Here is a 15838-nt window from a genome sequence, read left to right as displayed (position 1 = left end):
ACAAGGAGATTTTTGGGATGAAGTTTCAGTCTCAGCAGGAGGTGCCAGATGACGCCAAGTTTGTGATGCAGATTTGAAACTGAAAAGACTTCAATTAGAAGACTGCCTGTTCAAGCAGTTACTGGGTGAGAGGCAGGGTACACCCTGGACAGGTTGCCAGTCCATATCAGGGCCAATCAAGCGAAACAAACAACAACGCGGATTCACTGCAAGGGAGAGTGTAGAATGACCAATTAACCTAACATGTATATCTTTGGTAGGAAGCTGGAGTAGCCAGAGACAATACAAACATACATGGGGAAGAACTCCACACAGCAAGGCCAAGCACCCTCCCTGCTATGAGGCAGCAGTGCTAACCAACACACCATTGTGTAGACCCAATCTATCAAATAACAGGAATGAAAGGTGCCCTATAACTTCGGACTCTCTTAGTTTTTCCATCAATAAACATGAAAATGCAAACTGCAAAGCTGCAGAATTTTGAATTTATAAAAACAACATGATCTAATAAGTTCTGAAGCATTTAAATGTATGTAAGTGCAGATGGTGTTGCACATGGCTGCTGAAATGGATTGTGTTGTGGGTGCCATTGTCAGCTGTTTCTATTTACCATAATTAGCTATGTGTCGTGTCTTTTACTTTCTCTGCAGTCATTGGCTGGACTGGCGCGATGGGATGAATATGAGGCAAGAGTGTGCAGAGCTCAGGCAGAGGTCACCGCCAACCTCTGCACTTAGAGTTTTCTTCTGGTTGTTTTGAGTTGGCAGTCACCGGTAGTCCAGTTTTTGGTTTTGGTTGTTTTGGTTTGATCCTCTTTTGGTTCGGGGAGCAGCCCAGATCCTACGGCCCATTGCATGGCTGGTTTGAGATTGCTCCCCTCTTTTGTTTATTTCAGCTGGTGCTCCTTTCTCCTTTTTTTTTTCCTGTGGTTTATTTAATAAACTTTAGTTTGATGTTGCTGTTTGGAAGTGATCTCTTTTATATATTATGGTTCCTACTCTTGAGCCGTATTATTGTTTAGTTTAGGAATCATAACAGGATGAATGAGCTGAAACTAAACTATTGTATCCTCAATGAACTAGTATAAATTAAAGTTCAACAGTTCTTGCTCGACCATTTGAATGGCCGTAAAAATCAGGATAAATCAGACTTGATGTGTATTAGTGATCCGAGGGGTCAGTCCTTTTCAAAAACCAGACATTAACTATAGTTACATGATGTTTCTAATTTGGAATTAAAACTTTGGAAGTAAATAATTATTACAGTATTCCCCTTCAGGTTTACATGGAAATAGTAATTCCGAATTGAAGTTTACATAGGAAATATGTTTATTTGCCTGTACTTAATTCCGCTTTAGATCATAAGTTGGGAAGGGTTCCGTTGAAAATGTGTCAAACATGACTCACGAGGTCTACTAGAAATAAACAAACTCCATTTCCTGCTTCAGGTCTTTATGATATAACATGGAAAACCACATAGGTACCAGTTTTGCCTTGATTTTGATTGTAATTCTGAAGTACCAGCTCGCCACAAGCATACTACAGCACTTTATTCAGCAGCTGAGAAGGAGAAGGAAGATAAAGTACCGCAGATGGGAGGCAAAAGTGGAATATGTGCGTCATCGGGACAGGACAAGGTAATGAGCATGAGCAGAACAACCAGAAATAACTTCGAGCGGAATTAATATTTACATGTTGGAGGAATTAATCAGTTTGGATTAAAAATGAGAATACACCAGCTGCTTACTTCAAAATTAAGTTTAATTCTGAATTGCTGTTTCCATTTGTAATAAGACATTTACATGGTCATTTTTTTTTATCTGTTTAAAGCAGATTTAATTTTTATCCGGAATCAAAGAGTAATTTAAACTCTCATGTCAACATGGCCATTGTAATTTTTGAGGAAGCGGACCTGTCTCTGATGGGATCATGTGATCTGGAGAACTTTGCTTTCCAGGTCCCGCTCTATAAACACAGAGGGTTCTGGTTTGTGCTACTTTTTCCTTCCCTTCAAACAAAAGTTTGTCATGACTTAATAAAGTACAAAGGTGAAAATGGCTTCTGAGGAGGCCAGGAAGCAGAAAGAAAAAGCGGGAGAGGGATTGCTACAGAGGAAAGACACCAGTCAACCGTGGCAAAGAATTTGCTGGTTGGAGTCTGATGAAAGAACAGTGTGGATACAAAATCCATTCTCTGTTTGCCTCAGTACACTAGACTGGTAAGTTAGGTCTTTGCCTGTTGTGCAAACATAAAAAATGTGATGTACTTTTGCGCGTTTTTTGGCTATTTTTTATTGAAAACAATGGCAGTAGTGCCTTCTATGCCTCAGAACTTTGCAGTATATGAATGTCTTTATTTAGCTGTTTAGTAGAAGCTAAATACGGCTAGTTGAAGTTAATCAGCTAGAGACCAACGCTAACGTGACTCCCTAAACATTTCACCTAAATTGGGCTGGTTTACATGCAATAAATGCATTTGCTATAATTCATGTAAACATCAAAGAAGTAACAGAAGTCTCGTCTCGTCTTCATGCCGCTTATCCGGGTCGGGTCGCGGGGGCAGCAGCCTAAGCAGGGAAGCCCAGACTTCCCTCTCCCCAGCCACATTTGCCAACTCTGCAGGGGGGATCCCGAGGCCTTCCCAGGCCAGCCAAGAGATATAATCTCTCTGGCGTGTCCTGGGTCTTCCCCGGGGTCTCCTCCCAGAGGGACGTGCCTGGAACACCTCACCAGGGAGGCTTCTAGGAGGCATCCTGACAAGATGCCCGAGCCACCTCACTGGTTCCTCTTGATGCGAAGGAGCAGCGGCTCTACTCTGAGCCCCTCCCGGATGACTGAGCTCCTCACCCTATCTCTAAGGGAGAGCCCGGCCACCCTGCGGAGGAAACTCATTTCAGCCACCTGTATATGAGATCTTGTTCTTTCGGTCACGACCCACAGCTCATGACCATAGGTGAGGGCAGGAACGTAGATCAACTGGTAAATCGAGAGCTTCGCCTTCTGGCTCAGCTACTTCTTCACCACGACAGACCGGTGCAGAGTCCGCATTACTGCAGACGCCGCACCGATCCGTCTGTCGATCTCGCGCTCCATACTTAGACTGACTGAGCAAACTCCCAATGCCCCCTCCAGGACCCCAAAGAGGGTATAGAGCTGGTCCACTGTTCCGCAACCAGGAAGAAAACCACACTGCTCCTCCTCAATCCAAGATTCGACTATCCGGTGGACCCTCCTCTCCAGGACCCCTGAATAGACCTTACCAGGGAGGCTGAGGAGTGTGATTCCCCTGTAATTGGAACACACCCTCCGGTCCCCCTTCTTAAAAAGGGGGACCACTACCCCAGTCAACCAATCCAGCGGCACTGTCCCCGATGTCCATGCGATGCTGCAGAGGCGTGTCAGCCAGGACAGCCCCACAGCATCCAGAGCCTTAAGGAACTCCGGGCGGATCTCGTCCACCCCAGGGGCCTTGCCGCCAAGGAGCTTTTTGACCACCTCAGCGACTTCTGCCCCAGAGATAGGAGAGTCCACCCCTGAGTCCCCCAGCTCTGCTTCCTCATCGGAAGACGTGGTGGTAGGATTGAGGAGGTCTTCGAACTATTCCTTCCACCGACCCACAACGTCCCGGGTTGAGGTCAGCAGCTCCCCACCTCCACTGTACACAGTGTTGATGAAGCACTGCTTCCCCCTCCTGAGCCGCCGGATAGTGGACCAGAATCGCCTCGAAGCCATCCGGAAGTCTTTCTCCATGGCCTCTCCTCCCATGCCCCAGTTTTTGCCTTGGCGACAGCCGAAGCCGCATGCCACTGAGCCTGTCGGTACCCATCAGCTGCCTCCAGAGTCCCACAGGCCAAGAAAGCCCGATAGGACTCCTTCTTCAGCTTGACGGCATTCCTCACTGCTGGTGTCCACCAACGAGTCCTGGGATTACCACCACGACAGGCACCAATGACCTTACAGCCACAGCTCCGGCTGGCCGCCTCAGCAATAGAGGCACGGAACACAGCCTATTCGGACTCAATGTCCCCAGCCTCACTCGGGACACTCGGGGGGGACCATTAGTCCCAATCACTACCCTCCAGGTTTCACTGTCATTGCCCACGTGAGCATTGAAGTCCCCCAGCAGGACAATGGAGTCAGAGGGAAAGGCAGAGGGAAGCTACCCTTTCATCCACTGGGGTTTAACCCCAACGTGCAGGCACCAAGCTGGGGGCTGATGAGAATGCCCACATCTGCTCAGCGCCTCTCACCATGAGCAACTCCAGAGTGGAAGAAAGTCCAGTCCCTCTGGTTCCAGAGACAAGCCATGTGTCGAGGTGAGTCCAACTTTATATCTAGCTGGAACCGCTCAACCTCGCGCACAAGCTCAGGCTCCTTCCCCACCAGAGAGGTGACATTCCATGTCCCTAGAGCCAGCTTCTCCAGCCAGGGTCCCCGCCCCTTGCTGCCGCCCAGCTCACACTGCACCCGACCCATACAGCTCCTCCCGCAGATGGTGAGCCCACAGGACATGGGACCCATGGACGAAGGCCCGGCCACCAGATGCTCGCTCTCGTACCCCACCTCCAGGTCTGGCTCCAGAGGGGGGTCTCGGTAACCCGCATTCAGGCAAGGGAACATTTCCGCCCAGGTTTGTGTTCATCATAGGGGTCGATGAGCCTTGCTTGGTCTGGTCCCTCCCCTAGACACCTGTTTGCCATGAGTGACCTACCAGGGGCATAAAGCCCCCAACAACATAGCTGCTAGGATCTTCGGGACGCACAAACCCCTCCACCACGATAAGGTGATCGCTCAGGGAGGTAACAGAAGTATTACCCTAATTTCCAGGCTATAGAGCGCACCTGAATACAAGCGGCTCCTTCACCGAGCATGACCCCTGGAATCCACTGAACGCAACTACGCCATGTCTTCGCAGCTGACTGCAACACTATTAAAAAGGACCGTTTTTTTTTACCAGGTGCGCTGTGGTACATTTCGCTGCTGCTTTCCGCTTGTCTAAAATACAAGTCGGTTCTATTTTTGCCGTTTACTGCTTTGAAACCACGTCAATCTTTAGGAGAGCAGATCATTTAGGCAGGAAATCAGCTGAAAGAAACCAAAGTGGATCCAGTGGATTTTGCCAATAAAAGACTGCTTTCGATGCATTTTACTCTGAAACATCAACATTTCAAATCAAATCAAATCAAACTTTATTTGTATTGCACTTGTCATACAAAAGCATATTAAAGTGCTTAACATTAAAAAATTAAAAACAGTTTCACATTTAAAATCACACACACACGTTACCCACACACGCACACAACCCAACCCTTCCCCTGACCATTGATGCCAAAATAAAAACAAATAAATTTGGGATTCTGTGACCAAAAGTTAGAAGGTATCCCTTTAATCCATGTCATTTTTACCTGCAAAACTGTGTTTTTGCAGGAGTGTCAGCCTACAGCTAACAGTTCTTTTAACAATGCCATGTTGTCTAGGCGGTTTGGTCCGCTTGAGTGAAGTGCAGTGAACAAACCAAACCAAAGGAAGAAATATTTTGGAAATACCCACCCAAACAGACAAAGTCCGCTGGACTATCCTGATGTAAATGTCCCCTCAGTCACAGTCATGTTTGCCAGTAAAATGTGTTTTAAAAAAATGACAGAAAATTGTGGCAGCATTTGGCCAACAAAGTGAATTTCTATAAAAGATAACTGCCAAGATTCAGACCAACATTTATTATTTCAAAATTCATTTTCTGTCAGTATTTCATCCTTCACGTGTAAGTATATTTCGTACATGAATTTGTGCTATCAAATACACCCTGGCAAATCAATGGAGCTGATCTCAGTCATTTTCTGAAAAAAATCAGCAGAATAAACACAGCTTGAAAAACATGAACTAGTAAAGCATTACAAATCCTCCCCATTTTCCCAAACTGCACAATCTTGCCTCAGAAGAAAAATGAGACGTCTGCTCTGAAACTGTGTTTATGGTGTCAGGAATTGCTCGGAAATAAATTACTCGATGAATCACTGAGGCCAGAGCCTGGTGTGCGAGCAACACTTGTGCAATGCAGAAATCTGGTTGCAGTAATGTTCAATGATGACATACGTGTATTATACTCCTGGAGGCAGGCCCTGAGCCAATGAATAGTGATGTTTTAAAGTACATTTAGAACATACACATAGCCTGGAGCTGGAGTGTAAAAACAACAAAGTTAAACTTCTTTGAGTTACACCACTTCACACAGCACATATGAAGAAATGACAACGCCATTTTTTATTATAAACAAGCCATTTCCCAAAATATCAAGTGTATGAATTTTCCCCACCTCAACCTTTAGAAATCTCCCAGCCACACTGTGTATTTTGTTGATAATCAAATCCTTTCATTACTCAAAATTTCCAAAACAGCTTGCTGCTGCTAGCATTTGGTGACATTTTGAAGAGATGAGGTGCTGACTAGGTCTCCTACGTGTAGTCCATATCAAAGCCATCAACAATTAACTTACAAAACACTGAGGTTGTTTGTACTACACCCTGGCATCCCTGACCAGCACAACTGAGCAAATGTGTTCACTCAGTGATTAGACATGACCATATGCAATTGGCCTAAATGTCAGACAAGATTATCACTACATTTCATGTGTTGACACTGATATTGTATCACTTCTCACATTTCAGACAGAACATAGTCAATCCCGTATGGAGCAATGTGAAAAAGGTAAGATAACTGTTTCGTATTTTTGATAATGTTAGACTGACCACTTTGACCAAGGTTTTGTTCTGCAAAGATGTCCTAATTAAAACAGACTAGAAATAAGAAATTAATAAATAAGGAATAATAAGGAAGAAATAAGGAATAATAAATGGAGTGAGTGATTTCTGGCTGTCGTGAATTTAAAAAATAAGCTGTAAAATATAATACTGGCAAGTCAGGATATGTGGTTTGGGTAGTTATTTTGTTAGTAATTGTCACTTATTTATTTATTAATTTTAAATAGCAATAATTTCAGTCAGGGCTGCACGGTGTCATAGTGGTTAGCACTGTGGCCTCACAGCAAGAAGGTCACTGGTTCAATCCTTGGGTGGGGCAAGGTTTGGCAGTGGCCTTTCTGTGTGGAGTTTGCATGTTCTCCCCGTGTATGCGTGGGTTCTCTCTGGGTACTATGGCTTCCTCCCACCATCCAAAGACATGCATGTTAGGTTAACTGGGTATTGCGATGGATGGGCGAGCTGTTCAGGGTGTACCCTGCCTTTCACTCAAAGGCTGCTGGGATAGGCTCCAGCTTCCCTGTAACCCTTCATTGGATTAAGCAGTTAAGATAATGATTGAATGAATAATTTCAGCCATTAGACAAAACTGAGACAACTAAACTGCTTTTAGGACAAGAACTGTTACATGTGTGCTATATCTCTAAGAGATTTGCATTTAAGCCATAACATTGATCCATGTCATGATAAATGTGAGGCTAAACAATTTTTTGATGATATTTTGGGGAAGAGCCCTGCGATGGACTGGCAAGCTGTCCAGGGTGTACCCTGCCTGTTGCCCAAAGCCGGCTGGGATAGGCTCCAGCTTCCCCGCGACCCTGAATTGGAATAAGTGGTTCGGAAAATGAATGAATGAATGAATTTTGGGGAAGAATCATGGCCAACAATCTGAAACAAAACTCTCTCCATATATTTCCTTTGTTCTCATGTACAGACACAAAGTGAAGTTGCTGCACATATGGCTCTATGGATACAAAGCCAAACTCTGCAATTCAAGGCTAAAATCTCCATATAGAGATCAGATATTCAGAAATGTTTCAGAAATATTTGTATACCTAGATTTCAGCATTCTGTTTTCCTTGATTTTATCCTGCAAGTTTTGACCAAAAGTCATGAATTGTATCACCGCCGCCTATTTCTTATGATGTTGATCCACCCACTGCTGTTCTTCATCCGCCAGAAGTTTACTAAATAAATTACACCTACTTCTGCAGTGCATGATGTGAGCATTGTCCCAGTTGTGTCACAATCAATCATGCTTTTGCTTAGTTCACGTTAAGTAGGAAAGTTTTGACTGCCATATCCTTCGTGACAAGATCTGTATGACTCCTCTGAAAGCAGATCACATTCCAAATCAAAACTGTCCATAATATAAACCATGACAATGACTATCTTTTGTTAATGTAAAGCTATCATATCATAGAGCATTATAAATGCTTTTAAGACATTTCTTGCTAGTTTTAAGCTTGGCAACAACCTAGATGGAAGTTTTCACTTCAGGGTCTAAGCAATGTAGCACACCCCCAATTCCCATCAAATAAAATGGCATGAAAAGAAGAATAAAACTGACAATATATCCCTGGAAAAAGTCAGACAGGAGTAGAAGATAACATAAAATCAGAATAATAATAATAAAGAGTAATCTCTTATGGATACAAATGGCCAATAAATAGCATAAATCAGAAGCAATGGCCTTGCCAAGAGTCCCAAGACAGCTCATATTTATCTCCATACTCTGATCCTGACTTGAGAGAGAGAGGAGAGAAAACTGCTTTATGGGAAAACTGGAGAGGCCATTTACTGATTTGAACAGTGAAACTTCTGGGCTGCCAAGGACATGTAAGACAGACAGAGAGATTGGGAGTGCCTCTTAATACATCACATGTCAGGAGTGCTCCCTTCCACTCAGACAAGTGGATCCTCTTTTAGGAAACCCACAGCTTTTTAAGGCTGTACAGCTGCACAGTCATAAATTGGGTTATACTGGATCATGTGACTTCACAACGCAAAGTAGCAGGTAGCATGCTCTTTTGTGAGGACATAAGTGTTGCAATATAAATAAATTATACTTATGCTGATTTGTTTTCTATTTAATCCTTTATGGATGTTAAATATTCATTCATTCATTATCCTAACCACTTTGTCCAATGAAGGGTCACAGGGAAGCTGAAGCCTATCCCAGCAGTCTTCGGGCGAAAGGCAGGTTACACCCTGAACAGCTCGCCAGTCCATCACAGGGCCACACAGAGACAAACAACCACTCACGCTCACACTCACTCCTAGGGGCAATTTAGAGTAACCAATTAACCTAACATGCATGACTTCTGATGATGGGAGGAAGCCAGAGAACTGGGGGAGAACATGCAAACACCACCCAGAAGGGCCACTGTCCAAGCCTCACCCCAGCTGAGGATCAAACCAGCAACCTTCTTGCTGTAAGGCTACAGTGCTAACCACTATGCCACCGTGCAGGTTCAGGTGTTAAATAAATTTTAAAACAGAGAGATAAAAATAAATATTAAAACAAAAATTATGCATTTTCATCTCCCTTCTGGATAGTTTTATCAGAGAGAAAGACATGATGCTGCAGAGAACCACAGACTGCAGCAAGCTCAGGCCTCTCCAAAGCACTCATTCTGAGCATCTGCCTTGATTGTAAAAACATTTCCCTCTTCTTTAATCAATGGAAACTCAACTACCCTGATTCACGGGGCACTCTGAAGTGCATAAATATCTTCTGACAAGCTTGACTGCATTTTCCCTACACCAGCCACCCCATCCTCCAGTCGAAGTTTTTTTCTGCAATACCTTCATCCCTTTTCTCTTCCAAACCATCTCTCTTTTGGTCTCTGTTTCTAACTTTGTATTTCCTCTGAGATTTTTTTTTGCTTTGGCTGTGATTCTAATCAGTCACTTTTCAGAGGGTCTTTGCAGCTGCAACATGAAAACCTCAGGGAGAAGATAAGGCCTAGCCGATAAAAATACAGTGTTCAGTGCTGGAAGAAAAAAAAAAAACTTAAAATGCTCTTCTGCATCTACTGATCTTCACTCATCTCCTTTAAGCTATTTTACTTTTTCAATTTTTTTAATATCAAAAATAGAGAAAATAGTTTGTTTTTTTTATCAAGTGTTGTTATAGGATGTGCAGAGAAAATCCATAAACTCCTTAAGAGATGTCATGGAGTCTGTATTCTTGACAGTTTTGGAAATATTAGATTGGGGAATGTGTTTATAGATACGCCTCTGTTCTTGATTGCTAACTGAAGACAGACTTAAACTGAAATTTGTACGCATAGAAAAGATAAATAAATAAATTACTTAAAAAATGTAATAAGAGTTTTGTTTTTTGTTTTTTTTAAAAGGCTGTCTTTATTCCTAAATTACTCATAATGTTGATACATGTGAAAGGATATAACTTGTTTCAGTTAGTGAAAACTTTTCATCAACACAACAACGCCTCTCACTAAACACCCTTGTTAAGAAAAGATACATAAATCGGGTTAGATAATCAGAGAAACAAAAATATTATCATCCTTCCAAGTCTTAGATGGCCTTGACTATTTTGCTCCTCACTTTCAGAGACAGCAAGTCAAACTTGTTTCCAACGCTGCCTTTTAACCTGGATTTCATTGAATGAATTGACTATGAAGCCAGATGAATCTTTAAGTTGTGCTTGTCAATGGACCCCATTAAACACTTGTCACCCCTGAGGACTTTCTTTGACCATGCAAGTCATTGTCAGCAGAGAGCAGTCTGATGAATCAATGAGGGCTTAATTACAGCTAGTGAACAGTCCAGAGGTGCAGTAAAACAATATTCCTCCATTGTCAGTGTCATCCTTTATAAAGGCTGATGGCCCTTTAGTCAGCAACATTGGGTGGCTGCAATCTCAAAAGATTTCAGGGCTTGACTTAAAATGTCAGCAGTTGGGAGTGTGTGACAAAACAAATGTGACAAAACATGATAAGAAAGTCATTTGGATTTTACACTAAAAAATAATTATGCTCCTTTTTATCATTTTCGTCAATCTCTGCCTCTTGACACAAAACACAACAATAGGCCAGAACTTTATGTTTACAGATTAGCATAATCTTCAATTCTCTACTGTCCTATATAACAACAAAATTATTATTTAAGTGAGTAAAATGTTACTGCTATTTTGCCACGAATAAGGAAAATAGCCACAGAAGTTGTTACCCTATCTTTAAGAACAGTCAATTAGAAAACAGTCATGATGGTAAAACGTTCCACCACCACATGCAAGACTTGATCTGTAGGGCTTCAACAAAGTGAATTAAACTTCATCTAAATGTAAATGTAGTTTTATACCTTTGGCAAACAACCTACATAACCAGCGTCTATTTTAACAAGCCAGTTAGATTTTATTCTGTGTGATACTACCACAACGAAATAAAACCTGTCCTTTATGAAAATCTACATGGGATGAAAATAGAAACAAGAGCCTCACACGAAACCTTATATTATAGGTCTGTATATATTTCTAATAAAAATGTCAGCTTGAAGTACCGCATTTCAGAAATTCATTCTAGGAAGAGTAAAACAGACATTGGTTGTCATGAAAAGCCAATGCAATAGCTCTGAGAAATGTTCATATGTGGCAGGAGCTCACATGCTTGTCTCCAATTCCCTTCCTGTCATGGGTATCACAAATATCAGAATACATGAAAAACAGCAGCTCGTGTTACAAGTCTTGGTAATACTCTCAGCGTGCAAACTGCTATCAAAAACGAGAATTACCCTAAATTAAATGTAAACATTGTTTTATGCTATCTTAGTTAGATGAATCCACACATTTTGCATTAACTGATATCTTTGTTCTATGAGGAAACTTGACTAAATCAATGAGTCAACACATCTTGGTCTTACATTATATAAGGGCAGCTGATTTCTCCAGAATATCATTCAAATTTTCATCCAGAGTTTTCTTTTTTTTACATCAAATGTCAGATAAGCATGTTTTATTCCTAACAAAATATTTTTAAGTACAAATCACTGTAAAACTGATACTGGTAAGCAGTGGATGTTGTAAATGAGTGTAGCAAAATGTTGACTTAAAATTGGTGCTACAACATTATCTGCTATGTTGTGACAAAAAAGCCCTAAATAAAAGCTTCCCAGTAGCTTTCAGGTAGACTACCACACAAGCAATGCAGTTATAACATGTAATGTTTTTAAATTGAACAATAACAGGGTATTAATTTGATATTAGCATAGAAACATCAATTAGGACTAAATTTAACTTTAGTAATGCATTTATCGGAAAGAGATTAATATCAATTCCATAAATCATTCAGGAGTTACATCCGGAGCCGGGGCAACTCATGTTAGTTGATCTTAATGTGGGAGCTCAGTGGCCATTAATCAATGTCTCTGCTCCCCTGGCCATGTCATCTGGAAAAGCAGCAAATTTTTAAAAAGGGCAATAACCACACTGATATCTCAGCACAACTCCCAGAATGCAACATATTCAGATACACTTTTGTTATGAGATATATATATATATATATATATATATATATATATATATATATATATATATATATATATATATATATATATATATATATATATATATATATATACATATATATGTATACACTGCTCAGAAAAATAAGCAGTAACACTGAATGAATTGAATATTTTTCTTAAATACTTTGTTCTTTCCATAGTTGAAAGTGCTGACAACAAAATTACACAAAAATGATCAATGAAAATCCAATGTCTCAACCCACGGAGGTCTGGATTTGGAGTTATACTCAAAACTGAAGTGGAAAAACACACTACAGGCTGATCCAACTTTGATGTAATGTCCTTTAAACAAGTCAAAAAGAGGCTCAGTAGCATGTGTGGCCTCCGCGTGCCTGTATGACCTCCCTACAACACCTGGGCATGCTCCTGATGAGGGGACGGATGTTCTCCTGAGGGATCTCATCCCAGACCTGGACTAAAGGATTCGCCAACTTCTGGACAGTCTGTGGTGAAACATGGCGTTGGTGGATGAAGCTAGACATGATGTCACAGATGTGCTCAATTGGATTCAGGTCTGGGGAATGGGCGGGCCAATCCATAACATCAAAGTCTTCGTGTTGCAGGAACTGCTGACACACTCCAGCCACATGAGGTCTAGCATTGTCTTGTCCAGGGCCAACCTGGGTTCCTGAGGATCTCATCTCAGAACCTAATGGCAGTTAGGCTTCCTCTGGCGAGCACATGGAGGGATTGTCACTAGAAAGCTGTATGTGAACCTCATCTTTATGGGTGGGCGGGGTCTCAGCCATGGAAACTATCAATGGTGAAAACAGTATATTTATGTCTGTCATGACTTCCAGAGGTAAGAAAGTAAAGAAAAGTACTCCAGAGTATATTCATCTTAACTCACTTACTGCAAGCTAAGCTTGAATTTGTGGTGTTACTCATGGGTGCAGTTTACTAAGCTTTCATTTATGGCTTGAGAAACAGCTAAAGATTTATGAAAATGCAGGCAGTAAATATGTTCAACAAATATTTCATATGACTACATCATCTAAATGCAAGATGGAAAAGTTAGAAAAGGCTGCTCAAAGTTATCTCTATCTCTCTCCCTTGCTATCTGTATCTCTCTATCTATCTATCTATCTATTAAACTGTTAGCAACTTGGCAACTATGGTTACTACTTGCAGCTTTTGGTTACAACAGCTCTCAAAGCTGCAGGCAAGGGACAGAGAAGGAATAAAGAAAGGAATTAGTAAAATGCATGATGAGCACAGGAAATTTACAGAAAAGTGAAAAAAAAGACATTTTTATTTTATAATCATGGGTGTTTAATATTTTTATTGGCTTTTTTGTTGTTTTGTTTTTTAGTCTTTGGTAAAAATTGCTCTTCTTTCATCTTTGTCTTGCCATTATAGTTCTCATGCAAACATTTGTGATGATCACTTGCTTAAAAATATAAGGCAGCAGGCAACAGTTAAAATCAGTCAAAATATAAATTATACTTTATACATTGAATTAAATTATTTAGCTCAGTTACCAGTGGTCATTTATATGTTGAAATCCGTCTTGTTTATCTATTTTTCACATCCATCCATCCAAAAACACATTTTGTGACACATTTCCTCTGAAAAGACTTCAGCATTTTCTGGGTCTGTCCCAGCTGCCACCGGGTGAAAGGCAAGTTACACCCTGGACAGGTAAGCAGTTAATCACAGAGCCAACACAAATAATACAAATAACCATTCATGCTCCTTCTTACTCCTGAACGTAACTAGAACTAAAAGCACCAGTTCTACTAACATGCATGTTTATGAACTGCAGGAGAACATCATACTTTCAAATCCTACAAAGATAAGAAAGATTCGAACTAAGAGCCTCCTCCCTTTTTTTTTGTTGATCACCATACCATTAAAATATGGTTTAACAAAAGAAATTATGGGATGAATTAATGAAAATGAATGGCACACCTCCATAATAACAAAAAGACCATGTCAAAATATAAAATATGTAGTGATGAATGAAGAATGCTGCACAATAAAGAGTTTATACATAGATCACGAGTAACAGTACAAACAAAATTGCAACAATCATTGCCAATGCACTTGTAGTTGCATACTGACAAATGTCTATAGGACTTGCACATAACAGTAAAAGTGCTAAATGATAAAATGCCATACACTAAGATGGGACCTGAGATAGGATGCTCAAAAAGTAACTAAATTAAATGTAAACTAACACTTCCCAATAAATAGCTTGTATTTCTACTCACCACTCTCAAAGCAAGCATCAAAAATCATGTGTCCTTTTCGTGGAGGTCCTGAATATCCTGGCGGGCTCACCATTAGCTTGTTCACATTCCCCACCAAGGCATCCTCTCCTGCTGCTTCACAACCTGAAGAGCAGGTGCATTATATTTGAATTTATCTAAACTTCGATGATGCATATAAATGTGTTGCAAAACTCCTTATGCATATATATTTACTGCTGTAGTTTTGCTGTGATATATTTGCAATTATACAAAAGAGAACACACAACCTTTGTTATGTTGCTTATAACTGAAATCTGTTGCATACTACTGTCACTAAAGCAAAATATTTTACTACAATTTGGCCAGAGTCTGTTTGTACTTAATCTAATAGATTTAGCATAATTTAAAATTCAAATACTACATATATAAGATTTCCCAGTTTAGCTCAGAAGAAAAATTAAGCATTGAAGTTGAGAAAATTTATTATACAACTGCGACACAGACTCGGTGTAACAAGCAGAGATGTAAAAAAGGATTCAAAGAAAAGTCCCCAGCATTTAAAATAACCAAAACAGAGCAGCCTCTTTCATTCTGCAATTTAGGAAGTTTGAAAGCACCAACATACTGTCTAAATCTAACTATCCACCCACACACAATAATCAAAGAAAAACAGTCCTTGTTAAACAGGTAACCAACTACCAAATTGTTGCTATGACTCCGTTTCAGACTTCCTTTGTCAATATGGGAGGATGCACTTCCAGCAGGAGCAGCACAGCAAAGCTCTGAGCAGAGCAATGGATCTGAAGAGCAGGGGTGCCCAAATTCAGTCCTCTAGGTAGCATCCTGCAACCTTTGTTCAACAAGGGTTGGATCTAAAACCCTTTAAGTTGGATCATATGAAGAACAATGAAATTCACTTCCACAGGAAGGTTGTGCAAAATCATATAATTATTCACAAGAAAAGTATAATATTGCTGCAAAGATGCTTTAACCTCACACCAAGAAAAGATTTTATCTTTGACAAATTTGTAAAGTACTAAAAAGGTTTTTTCTCTTTGTCTTAATCTACAATTAGTTATATAGGTTTTATATTGAAACTATAATGTATTTTTGTAATTGTTACCAACTACAGATTAAAAATTTACTTTTAACGTTTGAATTATAAAACTGATCCTGACCCAAGTGCCAAATGACATGACACACAATGACCCATCTTTTATTCTATGAGATCCAGAAGAACAACTTAATATTTGAATAAAAGACATTCAAATATTTGAATAAAAGACATGAATTAATAAAAAATAAAAAAATAAAAAAGAGGGTGATCTTCACAATATATGCAG

The 15838-nt window shown here is 40.5% G+C and overlaps 1 protein-coding gene across 1 annotated transcript in view; it reads right to left on the bottom strand.

Moving 5' to 3' along the window:
• The window catches only part of agbl4 (AGBL carboxypeptidase 4), a gene marked incomplete at both ends in the record, with an annotated part of 342597 nt that overhangs the window by 325782 nt on the left and 977 nt on the right, over positions 1-15838 (bottom strand). The window contains one exon of the mRNA XM_079245646.1: positions 14517-14639. Within this exon, the coding sequence (XP_079101772.1) occupies positions 14517-14639 (123 nt within the window). The remainder of the gene's footprint in view (positions 1-14516; positions 14640-15838) is intronic.

This window comes from Telmatherina bonti (assembly GCF_933228915.1).
Source record: "Telmatherina bonti genome assembly, chromosome: 8".
Lineage (NCBI taxonomy): Eukaryota > Metazoa > Chordata > Actinopteri > Atheriniformes > Telmatherinidae > Telmatherina > Telmatherina bonti.
Note: the sequence above shows the minus strand (reverse complement) of the source record. Positions and strands in the feature narration are given on the sequence as shown.